Source organism: Solea solea, chromosome 1, assembly GCF_958295425.1.
Source record: "Solea solea chromosome 1, fSolSol10.1, whole genome shotgun sequence".
NCBI lineage: Eukaryota > Metazoa > Chordata > Actinopteri > Pleuronectiformes > Soleidae > Solea > Solea solea.
The window spans coordinates 24,037,877-24,055,609 of NC_081134.1; the positions used below are offsets into that span (position 1 = coordinate 24,037,877).

General features: G+C 40.2%; 1 protein-coding gene across 1 annotated transcript; it reads right to left on the bottom strand.

Annotated features, from left to right (window-relative positions):
• Positions 1-2,187: 2,187 nt before the first annotated feature.
• On the bottom strand, positions 2,188-9,693 carry LOC131465209 (uncharacterized). Its single transcript, XM_058637643.1, has 7 exons — positions 9,613-9,693; positions 8,132-8,379; positions 5,898-7,814; positions 5,702-5,803; positions 5,332-5,394; positions 4,701-4,763; positions 2,188-2,306 (listed from the first exon to the last, which is right to left on the bottom strand). Exons 2-7 carry the CDS (start codon positions 8,370-8,372, stop codon positions 2,278-2,280), a joined length of 2,415 nt encoding a protein of 804 aa, XP_058493626.1. The 5' UTR covers positions 8,373-8,379; positions 9,613-9,693; the 3' UTR covers positions 2,188-2,277.
• Positions 9,694-17,733: the final 8,040 nt, after the last annotated feature.

Genomic DNA, 17,733 nt, shown 5'->3' on the forward strand with positions numbered 1-17,733 from the left:
GATCAGGCAAAATATTCATTAGAATCCAAATGTCAATAAATTGTTGTTGATTAATAAACTTAATAGCATATAAAGATTGATGATGGATTAGTTAGTTACCCATTTTCATCAGTGTAGGTGTCTATAGTTTGACAGATAAGGTAGGTTATCACCAAATTTGCTCACAAGATACTTTCTGGTGCGCGCCAAAAAAGTATTGATGACATGATGTCTGGGAGACCGTTCACTGCATTCCGGTTTGCAGCGATATTGTGCGCAGTTTTTCAAGGTACTTGGCACATTTTTGCCTTTCGTGGATAACGTTCAGCAGTTCCTGTGTGGATTTAGGCTGTCTCCTCGGGTAATCCCAGACTGATTCAATGAAGCACAGAACTGAACATTTTTCAAATGATTACAAAGTACTAGCTCTTCGCAGTCATTTGTGCTCGAAATAGAGTTAAATTTTAGGAGTATTGTCGTAGATGTTTTACTTTACAAAATGTAAGAAAATAACAAAAACTACGCAAAAAATGTCAAAATCGTTTGTTTCAGATTTGAATGTAGTAACACAATGTCATCAGATTGTGGATCTGACTTCATCTCCTCTCTTCTTCTTACAGCTCACTTAGCTTATGTGACTGCTTCCTTCCTTTTCTCGCTGCAAATACGTTGTTCACTATTTGGAACCGTCATGCAACTGCATTATTCAGGGGTCTCGTGGTGCCATCTATTGGCCAAACCATGTAACTACCTAGTACATTCAGAAAATAAAAGCCACAGAATGGGAAGGGACAAAACAAAGGGGTTATGCCACGACAGCATTGTGAATACTGGAGTGAAAACTTGAAGAGCGCTTCTTAAAGAGCTTTGTGTGCCATTGTTAAAATGCTGTCTTTAGAAGGCAGGCAGTGTGAGTCCACTCTCGAGAAGACGTCGAGTAAGTCCTCTTCAACAGTTGACCTGTAGTGCTTTTTCAAGTGATGCATGCTCACCCTCAGAAAGAAATCTGGCAAATGACACCATCAGGAGTTCTTCATCCACTGGGCCAAGTCCTTAACAGGCAAGAACAAAGGTGGTGATATTCTGATTGGTATGACTCTGCGGTCCAGGTGTGATTCTGCGGTCCAGGTATGATTCGGCAGTCCAGGTGTGATTCTTCGGTACAGGTTTCCTTTCAACCACACTCTCCCAAGAACTTGCCATGCCTTCTCAGAACAGTCTGGTCATAGTCTCGGTACTTGTTCAAAGAAACCTTCCAAGAACACAGAGTAGGCTACACCTTTCTTGACAAACCGTCACTGTCCACCGCTTTATTTAACTTCATTTTTAGATCAGCATTCAGTAGTTTTGGTTCCATGAAGACATTAAGGACATCAACTATGTTTACTCGTCTTTTTTTTTCTAAAGGGTCTGGTGATGATGGAAGACTGCTTGATCATTAAAAAAAAGTGGTGATTAGTGATCAGTGAATCAATTGAACAGAAAATGAATCAACGAATCGATATATACGTTAGCATGCAGAAATTAATTATGCTGTGGTTCTAGATGTGCTGCTTTTCTGTTTTATAATCACAAAACATGGAATACCTTCTGGTTTTGTCCTGTTTTTGACGAAAACGTTTGAGATGAAACATCAGCTTGGTGTGAAAGAACTTGGGATGACAATTTGTCACTGTTTCTGCGCATTTTATAGACAAAATAATGAATAGGGAAAACTATTAAAAAGTATCAATAATGGAAGTAATTTTTTTGGCAGCACTGTTAGAAATAACTCAGTTCTACACTATACCTGCATACTGTTGAAGTCATATTCTGTTCCAGGGAAGGGTGGAGTCTTGATTATCACCATCACCACATACAACTTTCTTAATGAGTCTAGAGGCGTACACACAGGAAGCACAACCTAAGGTTTCTCGTGCACAGGAGAAATGTTTCATTTTATTTTTCCCCATGGCCCTTTAGGGGCTCCGTAAGAACCAACCACAAAATCCAAAGAGTTTAGATTTATGTGGATTTGACCCAGATTTCACAAGTGTTTCTTTGTGCATTTATTCCTTTGACATGGTCATTGCAAACACACCGCTTTACACCATGGACCCAACTTCACTTCATGTGAAGAGGGTGGCAGCCATTTTCAGTGGTGAGACCAGTCAGGAGCATGAGAAAGGAATAACTTGCTATAAATGCCTTGAAAAGAAAGCAAAATCATGATATAAATCACATTTATTGAAAAAAGGTTTTAAATTTTAAATTCATTTTAATATTAAATAGATTAAAATGTTGTTGAGTGGTCAGTGCTCAGCATTGTAGATTCCTTCCATTTCCACCTGGAGAAAGTAAACATACGCAAGGAAACGTTGTACATTAATAATTTACACATTTTAGGTCAGGACTGAGTAAGACAGTAGATTTAGGGAGACAACGAGCAACATTACATGAGATGAGGGCAAATCACTGAGGTCACTCTCCATCAAGACTTCAAAATATTTCAGGTTTCTATGCAGGTAATGACAGTGGTGACTTTAACATGAGATCTTCAAGTACCAGGATCTGCCCGACAATCTGATGCCAGGTCACACTGAGTACTCAGTAGTGACATTGAAAAAAAAAAAACTATTTAAGCCACTAAAAAGCTTGATATTGACAAAGGTTAGCCAATGTTCTTGCTGTTCAGTCTTCGACAGGAAAGTGAAACTTGTAAACTCCTTATTCTTCCACACTGTAGTGTATAAAAGCTGGTGGGGGCCACACACAAAGTCAACGCCATCTAATGAATGTTTCACTTACAAAAACATGCTTTAAAAAAACTTGAACTATTACTTCATTGCGATTATGCTTTGATGGAAGTCTACACAACAAAGTAAATTCAAATTGTATAACAATAGGGTGCACACATACCTCTGCCAGCATTTAAAGGTCCAGTGTGTGAAAATGACTGACTAATGTTAGACTGCAGTGTTCACTTCCATCTTTTCAAGGACAGAAAGGGAACTACAGTTGCCTTCACAGGCTGCCATACATATTTAGTAAAGTAAAGTAAAGCAAGTAAAATCAGCCCCAACTGTGAACATTTTTTAAATCCAGGTAAAAAACACTTCTCTTCTCCTGTGCCTACGATTGAGCCCTTTCAAAGCACTTTAAATTGTAATCTTTCATTTGCACTGCATGTCCATTTTGAAGCAAATTATTATTTTATGCTGCAACCAGGGGTGGAAAGTAACGAGTTACATTTACTCTCGTTACTGTAGTTGAGTAGTTTTTTGTGTACTTGTACTTTTGAGTAAGTTTTAAAATCAGTAATTTTACTTTTACTTAAGTACATATTGTTGAAAGTAATTTACTTTGTTACAATTGAAATGGCTTCCGTTACAAAGTAAAAAAAAAAGTGTCTGCGTGCCAGTAAGTGTCCATCTGATTGGCTCTGCAGTGCCACAGAGGAGCTAGCTAAAAGATGATGGAGACGAGTGTATCGATGGAGAAGGGTCGAATTTGGAACAGAGACACGCACGGACGACTTAAAGGACTTCTTTGAGTTCAAGTCAGGGAATAACAATAATTTCATCATGCGATGTAAACTTTGTATGCCAAAAGAGACGCTGCTATCCACCTACAAAAACTGTGCTCCCAACCTGCGCAAGCATGTACAGGTAAGATAACCTCACGTGAAGCTAAATAACGCTACATGCAATTAATCATGGATCCGTGAAAAGACAGAGCCGACGACTTTCACTTCAACTGAGTTTTGTTAACATTTATTTTCATATGTGGGATAATCTTGTTCTGCTTTTATGTCTTGATGAGCTAAAGACAGTTTCCTGTTGATTTTCAGTTCTTATACAGTGAGATGTGAATGAAAGCTCAGGCATTAATCAAGTCATGACTATTTTGTAAAATTTGGATTTATTTGTGCAGTTCTGATACATGTGTATCTCTGTACACCTGAATATGCGACAGGTGCGTCGGTGCAACTTGAAAACGATACTATTTCTGATTATTATTTCTGACTCACCTGATGGTGCCGAGTCCTGAAAACCAGCTCCTGTTCAAATAAATAGCAAGTTCATTGAATAATTAAAGAGAAACTGTAATTGGGATCTATCTGTAATCTACTGTATGTGTTTGCTTTAACAAAAAAGTGAGTTTGAGCTTTGTGTATGTTTTTGTACTTGTACCCCCCCACTCACCCAAAAGAAGTAACTAAGTAACTTTTACCCCGAGTACATTTTAAATTTGCTACTTTTTACTTGAGTAGATTTTTACACCAGTACTTTTACTTAAGTAAAATTTCATCAAGGTTACAGTACTTTTACTTGAGTAGATTTTTTGGTACTTTCCACCCCTGGCTGCAACCCTATATTTTGCCTTTTATTTTTATTTCTATATTGTTTTTATTTCTCCATTTCTTACTGTTAAATGTTTGTTTCATGTAAAGCCCATTGAGTTGCCTAAATAAAGCTGCCTTGCCTTACAAGATGGCAGCCTCCATAACACAAAACCCATGCCTGAAGTACATGAAATGCTTATTCCAAGGTTACAGAAAATAAAAGTGTTCAAGGATTTTACACTCAGTTTCTGCCAAGAAATGTGATAATGGACCTTTAAATAATCTAATCCAAAAAACTGAAAATAAAAAATGTTAACCCCCAAATATGGAATATCGTCTTTCATCAGCCCTTCACAAACTGTAATGGAGACCAGGCGGACTGAGGTTCGATTCCCACCTTGAGGTTTCCCAGGTTTGCCATATAATCCATGGACGACTTCCTGATGGCTGCTGTACTTTTCTGTAAAAAGAGAAGTGTGCAAAATCACTATATACATCTATATAGAAACACATCAATTTTTGCATTATTAAAAATGCACTGTTAATGATTTAGTTGTGTCCTGGCTGGTTTGAAGTGGGTTTTTAATTTGAAATGAAGGAGGCAGCAGTGGATCGATTACCCCGGTACTACTACTAACAACAGGTATGAGAGGGAGTGGCAACATGGATGATGTGCGTGTTAAAAAGGAGGATTTTTTATTTAATACAGAACTTATCTGGGAGCCAGTGGAACTGCTGCAGGACGGGAGTGATGTGATGGACATTGATTGTAAGACACAGTTCCTCATACATTCATGAGGAACTGGGTCATTTGTAAGGCATTCACAAAATGGAATGGAGAGCAGCTCAACTGTGCGAGCACTCATGCCAGCAAAGACATAAGCTCCTATCCTGAGTTAAATAATTGTCTTTAGAAATCTAGAGTTTAACAACTGCTCTCACCAGATTGCCTGAGGAGGCATTAAGCATCAGTTTTAAATCGCACAGCGCAATCACTTTATCAGTGAGGAATGAGGTTCGATTCCCACCTTGAGGTTTCCCAGGTTTGCCATATAATCCATGGAAGACTTCCTGGTGGCTGCTGTACTTTTCTGTCAAAAGAAATGACAGAAATCATCATAAATGACCTTTCTGCAATCAAAATTCTGACATGAAACAATATACACCTATCTATCTATCTATCTATCTATCTATATATACACATACATACACACACACACACACACACACACACACACACACACACACATACATACACATATATATAAAAAAACATTTTCATATAATATTTCATGACAGAATTTTGATTGCAGAAAGGTCATTTATGATGATTTCAATTTGGTTAGTGGTTGTCACGTGACAATTTGAGATGAACTTTTGCCATATTGCATCGATTACCTGTCCCCCTGTTCCTTCGCTGATGCCACCTCTTCTGGTTCCTCTGCATTTGTCCGTTCATGCAAATTCCTTCCTCCTTTCCTCTGGATGCTTTTTTGGCATCTATGAGACATGCAGTTCAAAACATTAGATGACACAGCAAAAGGTAAATTAAAAAAATATTAAAGTAAAAAAAAAAAAAAAAAAAAGAAATCACCTGAACATTTTAAAGAAGTCCCTCCGTTTGGTTTTCTGTTTAAATCCTTAATCTTTTTACAGAAACACTCCAGGTCTGTAGACTGGATGCCACATTCCACTAACTGTCCCTTTGATGGAGACACTTGGGCCATCATCGGTTCAACCACTGAGACACATAATTGCTCTTTTCTCAGGGAAGCGTCTTTGCTACCATGAGCTTCATCCTCCACCTCAATCTCCAATGGGTTCAAGACAATGGGGTGATTTGGAGATGAGGTTTCATCCTCTGTTCCAGAGCTCCGAGTGGTTTCTTCCTGGTCAAGGGAGCTGGGCTTTTTATCCTGATGCCTTTTTAAAATCAGAGATTCCTGGTTTGGGCTTTGATTAGCCTCGGGTTCAGAAGACCTTTTTTCATACACATCCACAGCAGTCAGGGAACAGTGAGCACTCTGAAGGCAAGTCTGAGAATGGAAGGGATTCTCCTCTGGAGACGAGCTCTGACCCAGCTTTAGCACTTCCATTTCAGATGCCAAACAGTCACTCTCCATCTGTGGCATCGTCAGTGGACTTTTTCCTGCAGGGGTGCTGAAGACCACACAGCTGTCTGACATTGGAACAGTGTCGGAGGACGACAATCTGTGACGCTGCCTGTGTTTACCAGCTTTGACAATGGGGTCGACATTCTGGGTCAAGACACGGCAAATGTCAGACTCTTCGGTCATCTCAACAATGACTTCAGGCTCCACTACGCCGTTCTGCAGCAACCATTCCTTGGATGGAATAAAAGGGGCTAAAGACTCCACAGACCAAATAGACTCATTCATTTTTGTCTTGGTCTGACAGCTATTTAAAACCATTTCAGAAGAAAATGTTCCAGAGTTTTCATGTAGGTTTGTCTCATTGCCTTGTTCGCCTGGGAGCTTCAGGGATGTGTTAAGTGAATTCAACTCCTCTCTGCGGGGTAGACCCTGCCTTAAAGAAACATCCAATTCCATAAGCTCGTCTTCTCTGACAAATGAGAATGCCAGAGGAAGCTTGAGTATCTTGAAAAGGGCTTCACTGTCCTTAGAACTTAATAGACCCTTGTCATTAGCATCAGTACCATCTGCCAATGATAGGTCATGATGCGTTTTAGTTGGGCTCAGGAAACTAGATTTAAGATGCTCCAACTCCGTTTGGGAGGAAATACGCTTGCGTTCGTCCTGAGGCAGCACCTTTTCGACCATTTTCAACTGTGTTTGGGTGGATTGTGGTGTGCCACCTGCCCAGCTCATCAGAATGTCAGGAATAGAGATGCGTCTTTCTTTACCAACCTCATTCTCTTGTTGGGAAGAGCTGCACACAGGAATCATGCTATCCTGAGAACTCACTGACCACATATTGCAGTGAACACTTCTGCAAGGAGGACCATTCTCCTTGCCAACAACATCTTTATCACTCGTCTGCGTTCCGGAACTTGATTTGACTGGTTTTGCAACTGTAGTATGTGGAACATTAATGGGGTCATTGACTGCACCACTTGTAACAGTCCCATCAACCTGAAAGTATTCTTCATCTAAAGGGATGGAATATTGTTCAGTGTCTGCAGAGGCTCTTTTCTGGGAACTGGGGCTTGAAGATGAAGAGTTGGAGGCAGTTCCACGCCCAGAATCTGAGCTTGCAAATAGGCTTCTCCCACCGTAGCCACCTCCATTTGTGTGTGTGGGCTCTGTTTGGACCTCGGAGTTCACGGTTTCTCTTACAGGTATTGTGTGAGGAGGTCGAACTCTGCTGGGCTGGTTTGGGTTTTGGAAGGGTGGGTTCTGGAAAGGCATGTGGACCTGTGGGTGGAGCAACCGTCTGTAGTCGACTGCCTGGATTTGAGGGTGGGGCAGAATGTAGGTCGGAGGCTCCATGTAGGGGGTAGGGAGTAATGGGGGCATGACCATACCATAGCCTGAGGAGTAGAAAGAAAGTTAAAAATCTGACATGGTTGCAGTCATGAAACGTACACGTCCAAAACTTTATGCTCTACAGTCCATTTGAAAAAAAAATAGGACTCAATTGGAGCATCACTTAATAAAATGGATGTCATGCTGTATTGAATATGATCTAAAACCATTAACTCCTCAGGAGAACATTTACTGTCATAAAACCAAGTGAGAAATAGTTTGTATAGATTTGCATACAAACTAGTCCTGAGGGACATTCATTGCAGGCATTTTATACACCACATACAAGTGAAATATGAAAGCATCGACTTTCAAGACTCACCCATGCCTAGGAAGCCAGCAAAGGGGTCATAAGAGAAGGGCGTGGGCCACTGGTATTGGAAGAAAGGGGGAGGAGCATGGAGGTAGAAAACAGGACGGGGTGGGACATGGTGTTGGGGTTGGGATGAAGGTCCTGGTCCTTGACTGTTGCCGTGCTGCGCTGGATCCTGCGTCTCAGCGTTCAGAATGTTACCGTTGGCACTGGAGGGAACGTTCATGCCAGTTGGTCCAGGAAGAGTCATGCTTAACCTAAAAACAGGTAGTTAAGATAGAAGTCCGACATTCCACTGCAGAATATTTTTCCTCTTTTTGGCTTTTCCCCCTCTAGTCTGTTGGCATGAAGGGACACATTTGATTTGGCAGTGATTTTTTTGGTTCCCTGGGTTTAGGAATGGCACTAGGATTACACTGGATGTTGAATGCACTTTTCAGAGGTCAACAGAACATGGATTTAATTTACTGTTCTCCTGAAAGTGCTGAAGCAATTCATTAAATGATGATAGAAGAATCCTGTCATCAGAAGAGGATGCTTTTCTCAACATCCACAGACCTGACAAACATCATGAATACTCAAGACAGTATAAATTCCATTCATCTTCAGGATTTCAGAAGAAATAACCTGCTAATTAAGCCATTACAAGTCCAACCTGTCAAAATCTCTCATGACAAAAGGTCAGAATTCATCAATGTAACTTAACTCTACATTTCAATAAGAATCTATTTATGAAGTTACTTCATTTACGGATGTTTTTCTACACTTTTCATTGATTTACACGTATATGCATAAATACAATAAACATCAATAACAAAGTGAAATCTTATTTTGACAAAGTTGCATACATATTGCCCTTATTTTTGGTAAGTGTCTAATAGGGTGACTGAAAAATAATTACACTGTATGGTCATTGTAGCATTGCTAAAATACAGAGCCCGTCTGGTGACAGATCCTATTCCGTGGCCACGACTTGTTTAATGCGTGGGAACGAGATGATTATTAGGTGGCCACGAGATGATGAAGTTCCATTTTGATGGGGTGGTTTTTTGCCCGTGGGTGCCCAAATTAAATTCGGGAAGAAAGTTTTATTTACAAGATCACTCTCGATCGATCACACACACACACACACACACGCGCGCGCACACACGCTCAACTTTTTCAGTGGGCACCCACGGGATCGGCGCCTATGCTTAAGGATATCATTATAATTCATCCCTAGATTAAAATAAAACAAAATCAGATCAAACTTGTCCATGTTTGCGGCTGAAGCTACTGATGCCAGAAAGTCACTGATGAAATGACTAACATTCCTCGTGGCCACCCGTTATTAATTCGAGGCCACGGAATATTTTTTTTTCCACCCACGTCACCAGACGGGCTCCGAGTCTGTACTACAACAACAAACCTAACACTTTTTTACACTACTTCCACACAATCACATGTCAGCCTTCTTCATGCAGTCTGTAGAAAAGTCGTCACTACTTTACCTTGGTGAAAACGTGGATGTGAAAAACACAGAGCAACAGACAGAGTGAGCAAAAGTGAACCAGACACACACCTGTGTTTAAGTAGCTGTTCATCAGACACATGTGTGAAGCATCAGAGGATCTGGAGCTCAGAAGCCAATCAGCACTGAGGCCTGCAGTGAGTGCCTGAGTGCATCTGTGTCATCACACCACTAGATGGAGCCTCACCCACTCACGCCAAGCTCAGCCGACATAATGCAGGGTACAGCCTGGGCAGGTTCGTCCTGGACAGTCCTTGATGGAGCCTGTCATACAATAATAAGGTGTAGTGTGATGAGAGGGAGCTGCTGCCTCTGTTAGGTTTGTACCTACATTACATTACATGTACAGCTCTATGTCCCTTGAGTTGCTTGGGGATAATAGTTTTTTTAAGTAAACAAAGGTTTTCTTTGAAATTGTAAATTGAAATAAAACTGGAACAATGTCTTCCTGGAGAAGAGATGAAAAGAAGTCTTTTGTTTCACCAGGTTAGTGTTGCAAACTTCAACAGTGACGCTAAATGCAGAGTGAATGTTATAGTAACATATAGACTGCTTTGCACATAGTTAATGTCAACTTATATTCACATTGGTGGCTCAGTTAGATACATTTGGTCAGTCGCAGTGACTCTGATCAACTCTCTATCTGACCTTGTTGTTTTGTTTTGCCATTTCGGTTGTATAATGACACTTTTCTTAATGTTATCCTTTTCTAACTGTAAACTAAAGTTTCTCTGTGGTTAGAGTACATCAAGAAAAGGGTGATTTTAGCTCAGGGGGCAGACACTGCAAAAATGGATTTTCAAGAAATTAAAACAAGCCTTGTTTGTGGGAAAATTATTTTGTTTTTTGATTCAAGTTGTGTACTAAAAACATAATAACATATTGAAAAAATATTTTTAACTTTGTCAAAATAAGACACGTTATTTAATTACCAGTAACATGCTAAAACAAGGGTTTACACGAAAGGATTGGTGTGTGTGCAAATAAAATCCATTCTAAGGTAAGACTAAGACTATTTTTTAAGTATTTTATCACAGGACATTTTCCTTAATTTAAGGGATGGTGCAGTCTGAAAGTATTTGTAGGTTTAGAATATTTGGCTTATTTCTAGTGTAGGGCTGTTTTGCAGTGCAGGAGCTCCTGGTGGAATTCTGCCATATTTCGTGAATTTGTGCCACTGATGTGTGTTATTCACAAGATAACAGAGTTGTATCAACGACACACAGTGTTGTGTCAAACTGAACTTAAATGCTAAATCTTCTCTCTTCTGTGTCTGCAATTTGATTTGTATATTATATTTATTTCATTATTCTTTATTTTATTGATTTCATAACTGCAAGACTAACTGCAAGTTAAACACCACAAATTCACTTAATATTAAATATTAAGTGAATTTGTGATGTTGTGGAATGGGGAAGTGCAGAAGTATATAAAGAGAAAGAGGTTAGCAAAGAAAAAGTGGGACTCTGAGGAGACTGAAGAGAGCAGACAGGAGTACAGGGAGGTAAAGGTAGAGGTGGCAAAGGCCAAACAAAGGGCGTATGATGACTTGTATGCTAGGTTGGAAAGTAAGGAGGGAGAGAATGATTTATATAGGTTGGCAAAACAGAGAGATAGAGATGGGAAAGACGTCCAGCAGGTTCGGGTGATTAAGGATAGAGAGGGACCTGTGTTGACAGGTGCCACAGAAGTAATGGGAAGATGGAAAGAGTACTTTGAAGAGCTAATGAATGAGGAAAATGAAAGAGAGCAAAGGGTAGAAGAGGTGACTACTGTGAACCATGAAGTAGCAGAGATTAGTAAAGCTGAAGTTAGGGGGGCATTGAGGATGGAAAGGCAGTTGGTCCCGATGATATAGGCAGTAGAGTTTCTGGTTAGACTATTCAACAGGATCTTAGAGAGTGAGGGGATGCCTGAGGAATGGAGAAGAAGTGTGATGGTGCCCATTTTTAAGAATAAGGGAGATGTTCAGAATTGCAGTAACTATAGAGGAATAAAGTTGATGAGCCATACAATGAAGTTATAGGAAAGAGTAGTGGAAACTAGACTGAGAGCAGAAGTCAGCATTTGTGAGCAACCGTATGGTTTCATGCCTAGAAAGAGTACTACAGATGCAGTATTTGCTTTAAGAATGCTGGTAGAGAAATACAGAGAAGGTCAGAGGGAGCTGCATTGTGCCTTTGTAGATCTGGAAAAAGCCTATGACAGGGTGCCGAGAGAGGAACTATGGTACTGTATGAGGAAGTCTGGAGTGGCAGAGAAGTATGTTAGACTGGTGCAGGACATGTATGCCAACTGTGAGACAGCGGTGAGGTGTGCTGTAGGTGTGACAGAGAAGTTCAAGGTGGAGGTGGGACTACATCAGGGTTCGGCTCTGAGTCCCTTCTTGTTTGCGGTGGTGATGGACAGACTGACATATGAGGTTAGACAGGAATCTCCATGGACTATGATGTTTGCAGATGACATTGTGATCTGTGGTGAGAGCAGAGACCAGGTGGAGGAAAAGCTCGAGAGGTGGAGATATGCTCTAGAAAGGAGAGGAAGGAAGGTTAGTCGCAGCAAGACAGAATATATGTGTGTGAATGAGAGGAACCCAAGTGGAACCATGAGGCTACAGGGAGTGGAGATAAAAAAGGTGTAGGATTTTAAGTATTTAGGGTCAACAGTCCAGAGCAGTGGAGATTGTGGAAAAGAGGTGAAGAAACGTGTTCAAGCTGGTTGGAATGGGTGGAGAAAAGTGTCAGGGGCAATGTGTTTTAAAAGAGTATCAGCCAGAATGAAAGGAAAGATATAAGAGACAATGGTGAGACCAGCGATGCTGTATGATCTAGAGACAGTGGCACTAAGGAAAAGACAGGAAGCAGAGCTGGAGGTAGCAGAGATGAAGATGTTGAGGTTCTCTTTTGGAGTGACGAAGATGGATAGGATCAGGAATGAGTCAATCAGAGGAACAGCACATGTTAGATGTTTTGGAGATAAGGTCAGAGAGGCCAGAATGAGATGGTTTGGTCATGTACAGAGGAGGGATAGTGAGTATATTGGTAGAAGGATGGTGGGGTTGGAACTGCCAGGCAGGAGGTCCAGAGGAAGACCAAAGAGAAGGTTTATGGATGTAGTGAAAGAGGACAAGAAGTTAGTTGGTGTGAGAGAGGGGGATACAGAGAACAGGGTGAGATGGAGGAGGTTGATTCGCTGTGGTGACCCCTGAAGGGAGCAGCTGAAAGGAAAAGAAGAAGAAGAAGTGAATTTGTGGTCCTGCAGTCCTACATTTTAAGAAAATGATTCAATGAAAAGTGTTATATTTTAATATTTTTTAATTGAATCATTTTCTTAAAGGGCCTTTTTAATCAAAGACTGGAGACAACGTATTATAACAGCTTATACATAAAAAAACAAAGATAAAACATTATTATAATAATAAAATAGAACATATACAGTAAAAACAGAAATACAGCATATGACAGTGACATTACATGAGTGCACAGATTATTTTTAAGATTTCACTTATTACAAGGGTTTTGAAGTCAGTAAAATATGCAATAATTAATTGAGGAAAAGGTTTGTCTGGCTACATCTTGTTATGTGTGTTTACAGTACACTGCTGGAGTCCAGTCTGATCCACTGTGTTTGTGTTGGATGTATTTTCTGATAATAATCTGTCTGTATCCGTCAATATTGGCATCATCAACATACTCAGAAGGACACAGACTGTACCATGTGTGACACAATACTGAACCCAAAGCAAAGGGTTTATTTTATAACAGGAAATAAAAAAAATGTCCTTGTCTTTTTGTCTCCATCATAACAAAAATGACACAACCCTACCCATACTTAACATTTTATTTCCTGATGTCCTGTCTGAGATCAACCAAAAAAAAAAAAAAATTTACAGATTGTACAATATCTATGGGCACTTTTGATGCTTGGACTAAGTTGGGAGATATTGAGATTGAAGGCATCTGAGCTGAGCAGCAACCATCGGTAAATTCTCAGCTCTCATCATCGATCTATATATATATATATATTTTTTTTTTTATATTTATATGTATATAGATATATCTATATATGTATATATACATAAACATATATAGATAGATAGATAGATAGATAAGCCTCAATTGCGTGCGCTCTTGTTTCTGAATTGAATTTGTCTCTTCTGATCCTCTAAATTACTGGAACGACCCGTCACAGTGATCTTTCTCACTGACTGAACAACTCCTCCTCTCTCAGGTGAGAACCCTACATACTGTACATGTCACATAAAGAAATGTTACTATGGTCTGTATAAAACAACATTCTGAAACATCATATTCAAACAGTGTTTTGTGTAAATAATGGAAAAGGTAACAGTGACGTTCTTCTGGGAGACCACAGCTTGTACATTTGGTTTTCACAGGCTCAGTGTGGAGGAGAAATGTAATACAATACAGGCCAAGATGGAGGCACATGATCCACTGTGGCATACCCTGAAGGGAGGAACTGACTGAAAGAGGAAGTTTTTCATTTATTCACCATCACCTGCTGTATTAGCCCTTCATTTGACACAGGGTGCAGGTCGTCTTTGTCTTGCCAAACACTGGGTTTTCGTCTTTTTGCAACTACCCAAATATGTCACAACATCCTACACAGGGGTCCTCGAACTAATATTAACAATAAAAATTAGGAACAACCTATGATGTGCAGCGTTACTAAGTCTGTGCGATATCAATCCTTTTCTGCTTACTGACAAACCTTTGACTGAACTAGCAGTAAACTCCTGTCGCACTGACAGAGCACAGACGAGTTTTGTTTTTTTAGAAAATGTAAAGAATCATTGTGACTCGCGTGTTCATACCGTCTGTATAGAGCTCCTGTAGCTGACAGCACGCCCTCTAACACCAATGTAAACAGAAAAGTACATAGTTCAAGTCAGTCTGCAATTTGGTTGCAAATGAAAAAGTTGCTTCAACGTCCTTTTCCATATTATCTATGAACATTGCAGTTGCCATTGTTCCCGTTTTCACTCAGAGGTGGTGAGAGTGTGTTTGTGAGGATCAGGGAATCCTTCGTTATATAATAGGTGAAGTTAACACAGTGGATGAGGCTTATATCTCTCAATCACAGTAAAACACAAACTGTATACAAAGACACAGAATATATATATATAAAAAAACACTACCTACTTTAACAGGATCAAGACAATAACGTGGTTTTGAACTGTTTGGTGATCATGTTGTGTAGTGGTTCAGGGAGCGTAACGTGATTTTGTGAATAATGGACATAATAAGTGTGTTTTGTATTTATTTTATATGAATTTATTTTATATGAATATCTGTTTAATCTCTACTGTTGATATTAATATAAGGGGTTTAGGAGTTTTACGTTTCTAATGAAAAAATGTTTCAGTGAAATCTTTATCATGAAGGTTTGGAGTCTGTGTGTGTGTGTGTGTGTGTTTGTGTGATAACAAGAGTGTCTCGTGGCTTCTCAGAAACTGTCGTCCATGTCTGTGGCTCCAGAATGATAAGAGAGTAGAGTCACCCACCCAACCTGAACATGGTGGCGCGGTGAGGTGTCATACATACAGTGGTTTATACAGATAAATAAATAAAAATGATCAGGTTCTCAATAGTATTTCAATTCTCGGGAGGCGTGAAAACATTTCTGTCCTCTGGGGGGGGGGGGCATGACAGAAAATAAAAGAGAACAACTGCTTTAATGGGTTTGGCATAAATATTCCACTTGGACATCAATGGTATAAGTTTAAATGAAGTAAAACAGATGGAACACTGTGTAAGCCACTGGACCAGTTCTAGGTTTTCACGACAAAACAATACACAACAACAATAATGATTTAAAACAACAAATGCACTGACCCTGCAGGTAAGAGTCAGTAAGTAAATTCCACTGTTAGTTTTATAGTTTCAGCTCCAGTTCAGGGGTTTGGTTTGTCAATACTCCGGTCACTTTAATGAAGTTTCAATACTTCACTCAATACTCTGAGTGAATCCAACAAACAGCGCCTTGTCTTGTGTTTTGTGCGTGCTTCTTGTGTTTTGTGCGTCTTGTCCTGCGTTTTGTGTGTCTTGTCTTGTGTTTTGTGCGTCTTGTCTTGTGTTTTGTGTGTCTTGTCCTGCGTTTTGTGTGTCTTGTCTTGCGTTTTGTGCGTCTTGTCCTGCGTTTTGTGTGTCTTGTCTTGCGTTTTGTGCGTCATGTCCTGCGTTTTGTGCGTCTTGTCTTGTGTTTTGTGCGCACTGTCTTGTGTTTTATGCACACTGTCTTGTGTTTTGTGTGTCTTGTCTTGCGTTTAATGTGTCTTGTCTTGTGTTTTGTGCGTCTTGTCTTGTGTTTTGTGCGTCTTGTGTTTTGTGCGTCTTGTCTTGCGTTTTGTGTGTCTTGTGTTTTGTGTGTCTTGTGTTTTGTGCGTTTTGTGTCTTGTCTTGTGTTTTGTGCGTCTTGTCTTGTGTTTTGTGCATCTTATCTTGTGTTTTGTGCGTCTTGTCTTGTGTTTTGTGCGTGTTGTCTTGTGTTTTGTGTGTCTTGTCTTGTGTTTTGTGCGTCTTGTCTTGTGTTTTGTGTGTGTTGTCCAGCATTTTGTGTGTCTTGTCTTGCGTTTTGTGCGTCTCGTCCTGCGTTTTGTGTGTCTTGTCTTGCGTTTGTGCGTCTTGTCCTGCGTTTTGTGCGTCTTGTCTTGCGTTTTGTGCGTCTTGTCTTGCATTTTGTGTGTCTTGTCTTGCGTTTTGTGCGTCTTGTCTTGCGTTTTGTGCGTCTTATCTTGTGTTTTTTGCGTCTTGTCTTGTGTTTTGTGCATCTTGTCTTGCGTTTTGTGCATCTTGTCTTGCGTTTTGTGTGTCTTGTCTTGTGTTTTGTGCTTCTTGTGCCCACTGTCTTGTGTTTTGTGCGTCTTGTCTTGTGTTTTGTGTGCACTTTCTTGTGTATTGTGCATACTGTCTTGTGTTTTGTGCGTCTTGTCTTGTGTTTTGTGCGTCTTGTCTTGTGTTTTGTACGTCTTGTCTTGTGTTTTGTGCGTTTTGTCTTGTGTTTTGTGCATCTGGTCATGCGTTTTGTGTGTCTTGTCTTGTGTTTTGTGCTTCTTGTGCCCACTGTCTTGTGTTTTGTGTGTCTTGTCTTGTGTTTTGTGTGCACTTTCTTGTGTATTGTGCATACTGCCTTGTGTTTTGTGCATCTTGTCTTGCGTTTTGTGTGTCTTGTCTTGTGTTTTGTGCTTCTTGTGCCCACTGTCTTGTGTTTTGTGCGTCTTGTCTTGTGTTTTGTGTGCACTTTCTTGTGTATTGTGCATACTGTCTTGTGTTTTGTGCGTCTTGTCTTGTGTTTTGTGCGCCTTGTCTTGTGTTTTCCGCGTCTTGTCTTGTGTTTTGTGCGTGTTGTCTTGTGTTTTGTGTGTCTTGTCTTGTGTTTTGTGCGTCTTGTCTTGTGTTTTGTGTGTGTTGTCCAGCATTTTGTGTGTCTTGTCTTGCGTTTTGTGCGTCTTGTCCTGCGTTTTGTGCGTCTTGTCTTGCGTTTTGTGCGTCTTGTCTTGCATTTTGTGTGTCTTGTCTTGCGTTTTGTGCGTCTTGTCTTGCGTTTTGTGCGTCTTATCTTGTGTTTTTTGCGTCTTGTCTTGTGTTTTGTGCATCTTGTCTTGCGTTTTGTGCATCTTGTCTTGCGTTTTGTGTGTCTTGTCTTGTGTTTTGTGCTTCTTGTGCCCACTGTCTTGTGTTTTGTGCGTCTTGTCTTGTGTTTTGTGTGCACTTTCTTGTGTATTGTGCATACTGTCTTGTGTTTTGTGCGTCTTGTCTTGTGTTTTGTGCGTCTTGTCTTGTGTTTTGTACGTCTTGTCTTGTGTTTTGTGCGTCTTGTCTTGTGTTTTGTGCATCTGGTCATGCGTTTTGTGTGTCTTGTCTTGTGTTTTGTGCTTCTTGTGCCCACTGTCTTGTGTTTTGTGCGTCTTGTCTTGTGTTTTGTGTGCACTTTCTTGTGTATTGTGCATACTGCCTTGTGTTTTGTGCATCTTGTCTTGCGTTTTGTGTGTCTTGTCTTGTGTTTTGTGCTTCTTGTGCCCACTGTCTTGTGTTTTGTGCGTCTTGTCTTGTGTTTTGTGTGCACTTTCTTGTGTATTGTG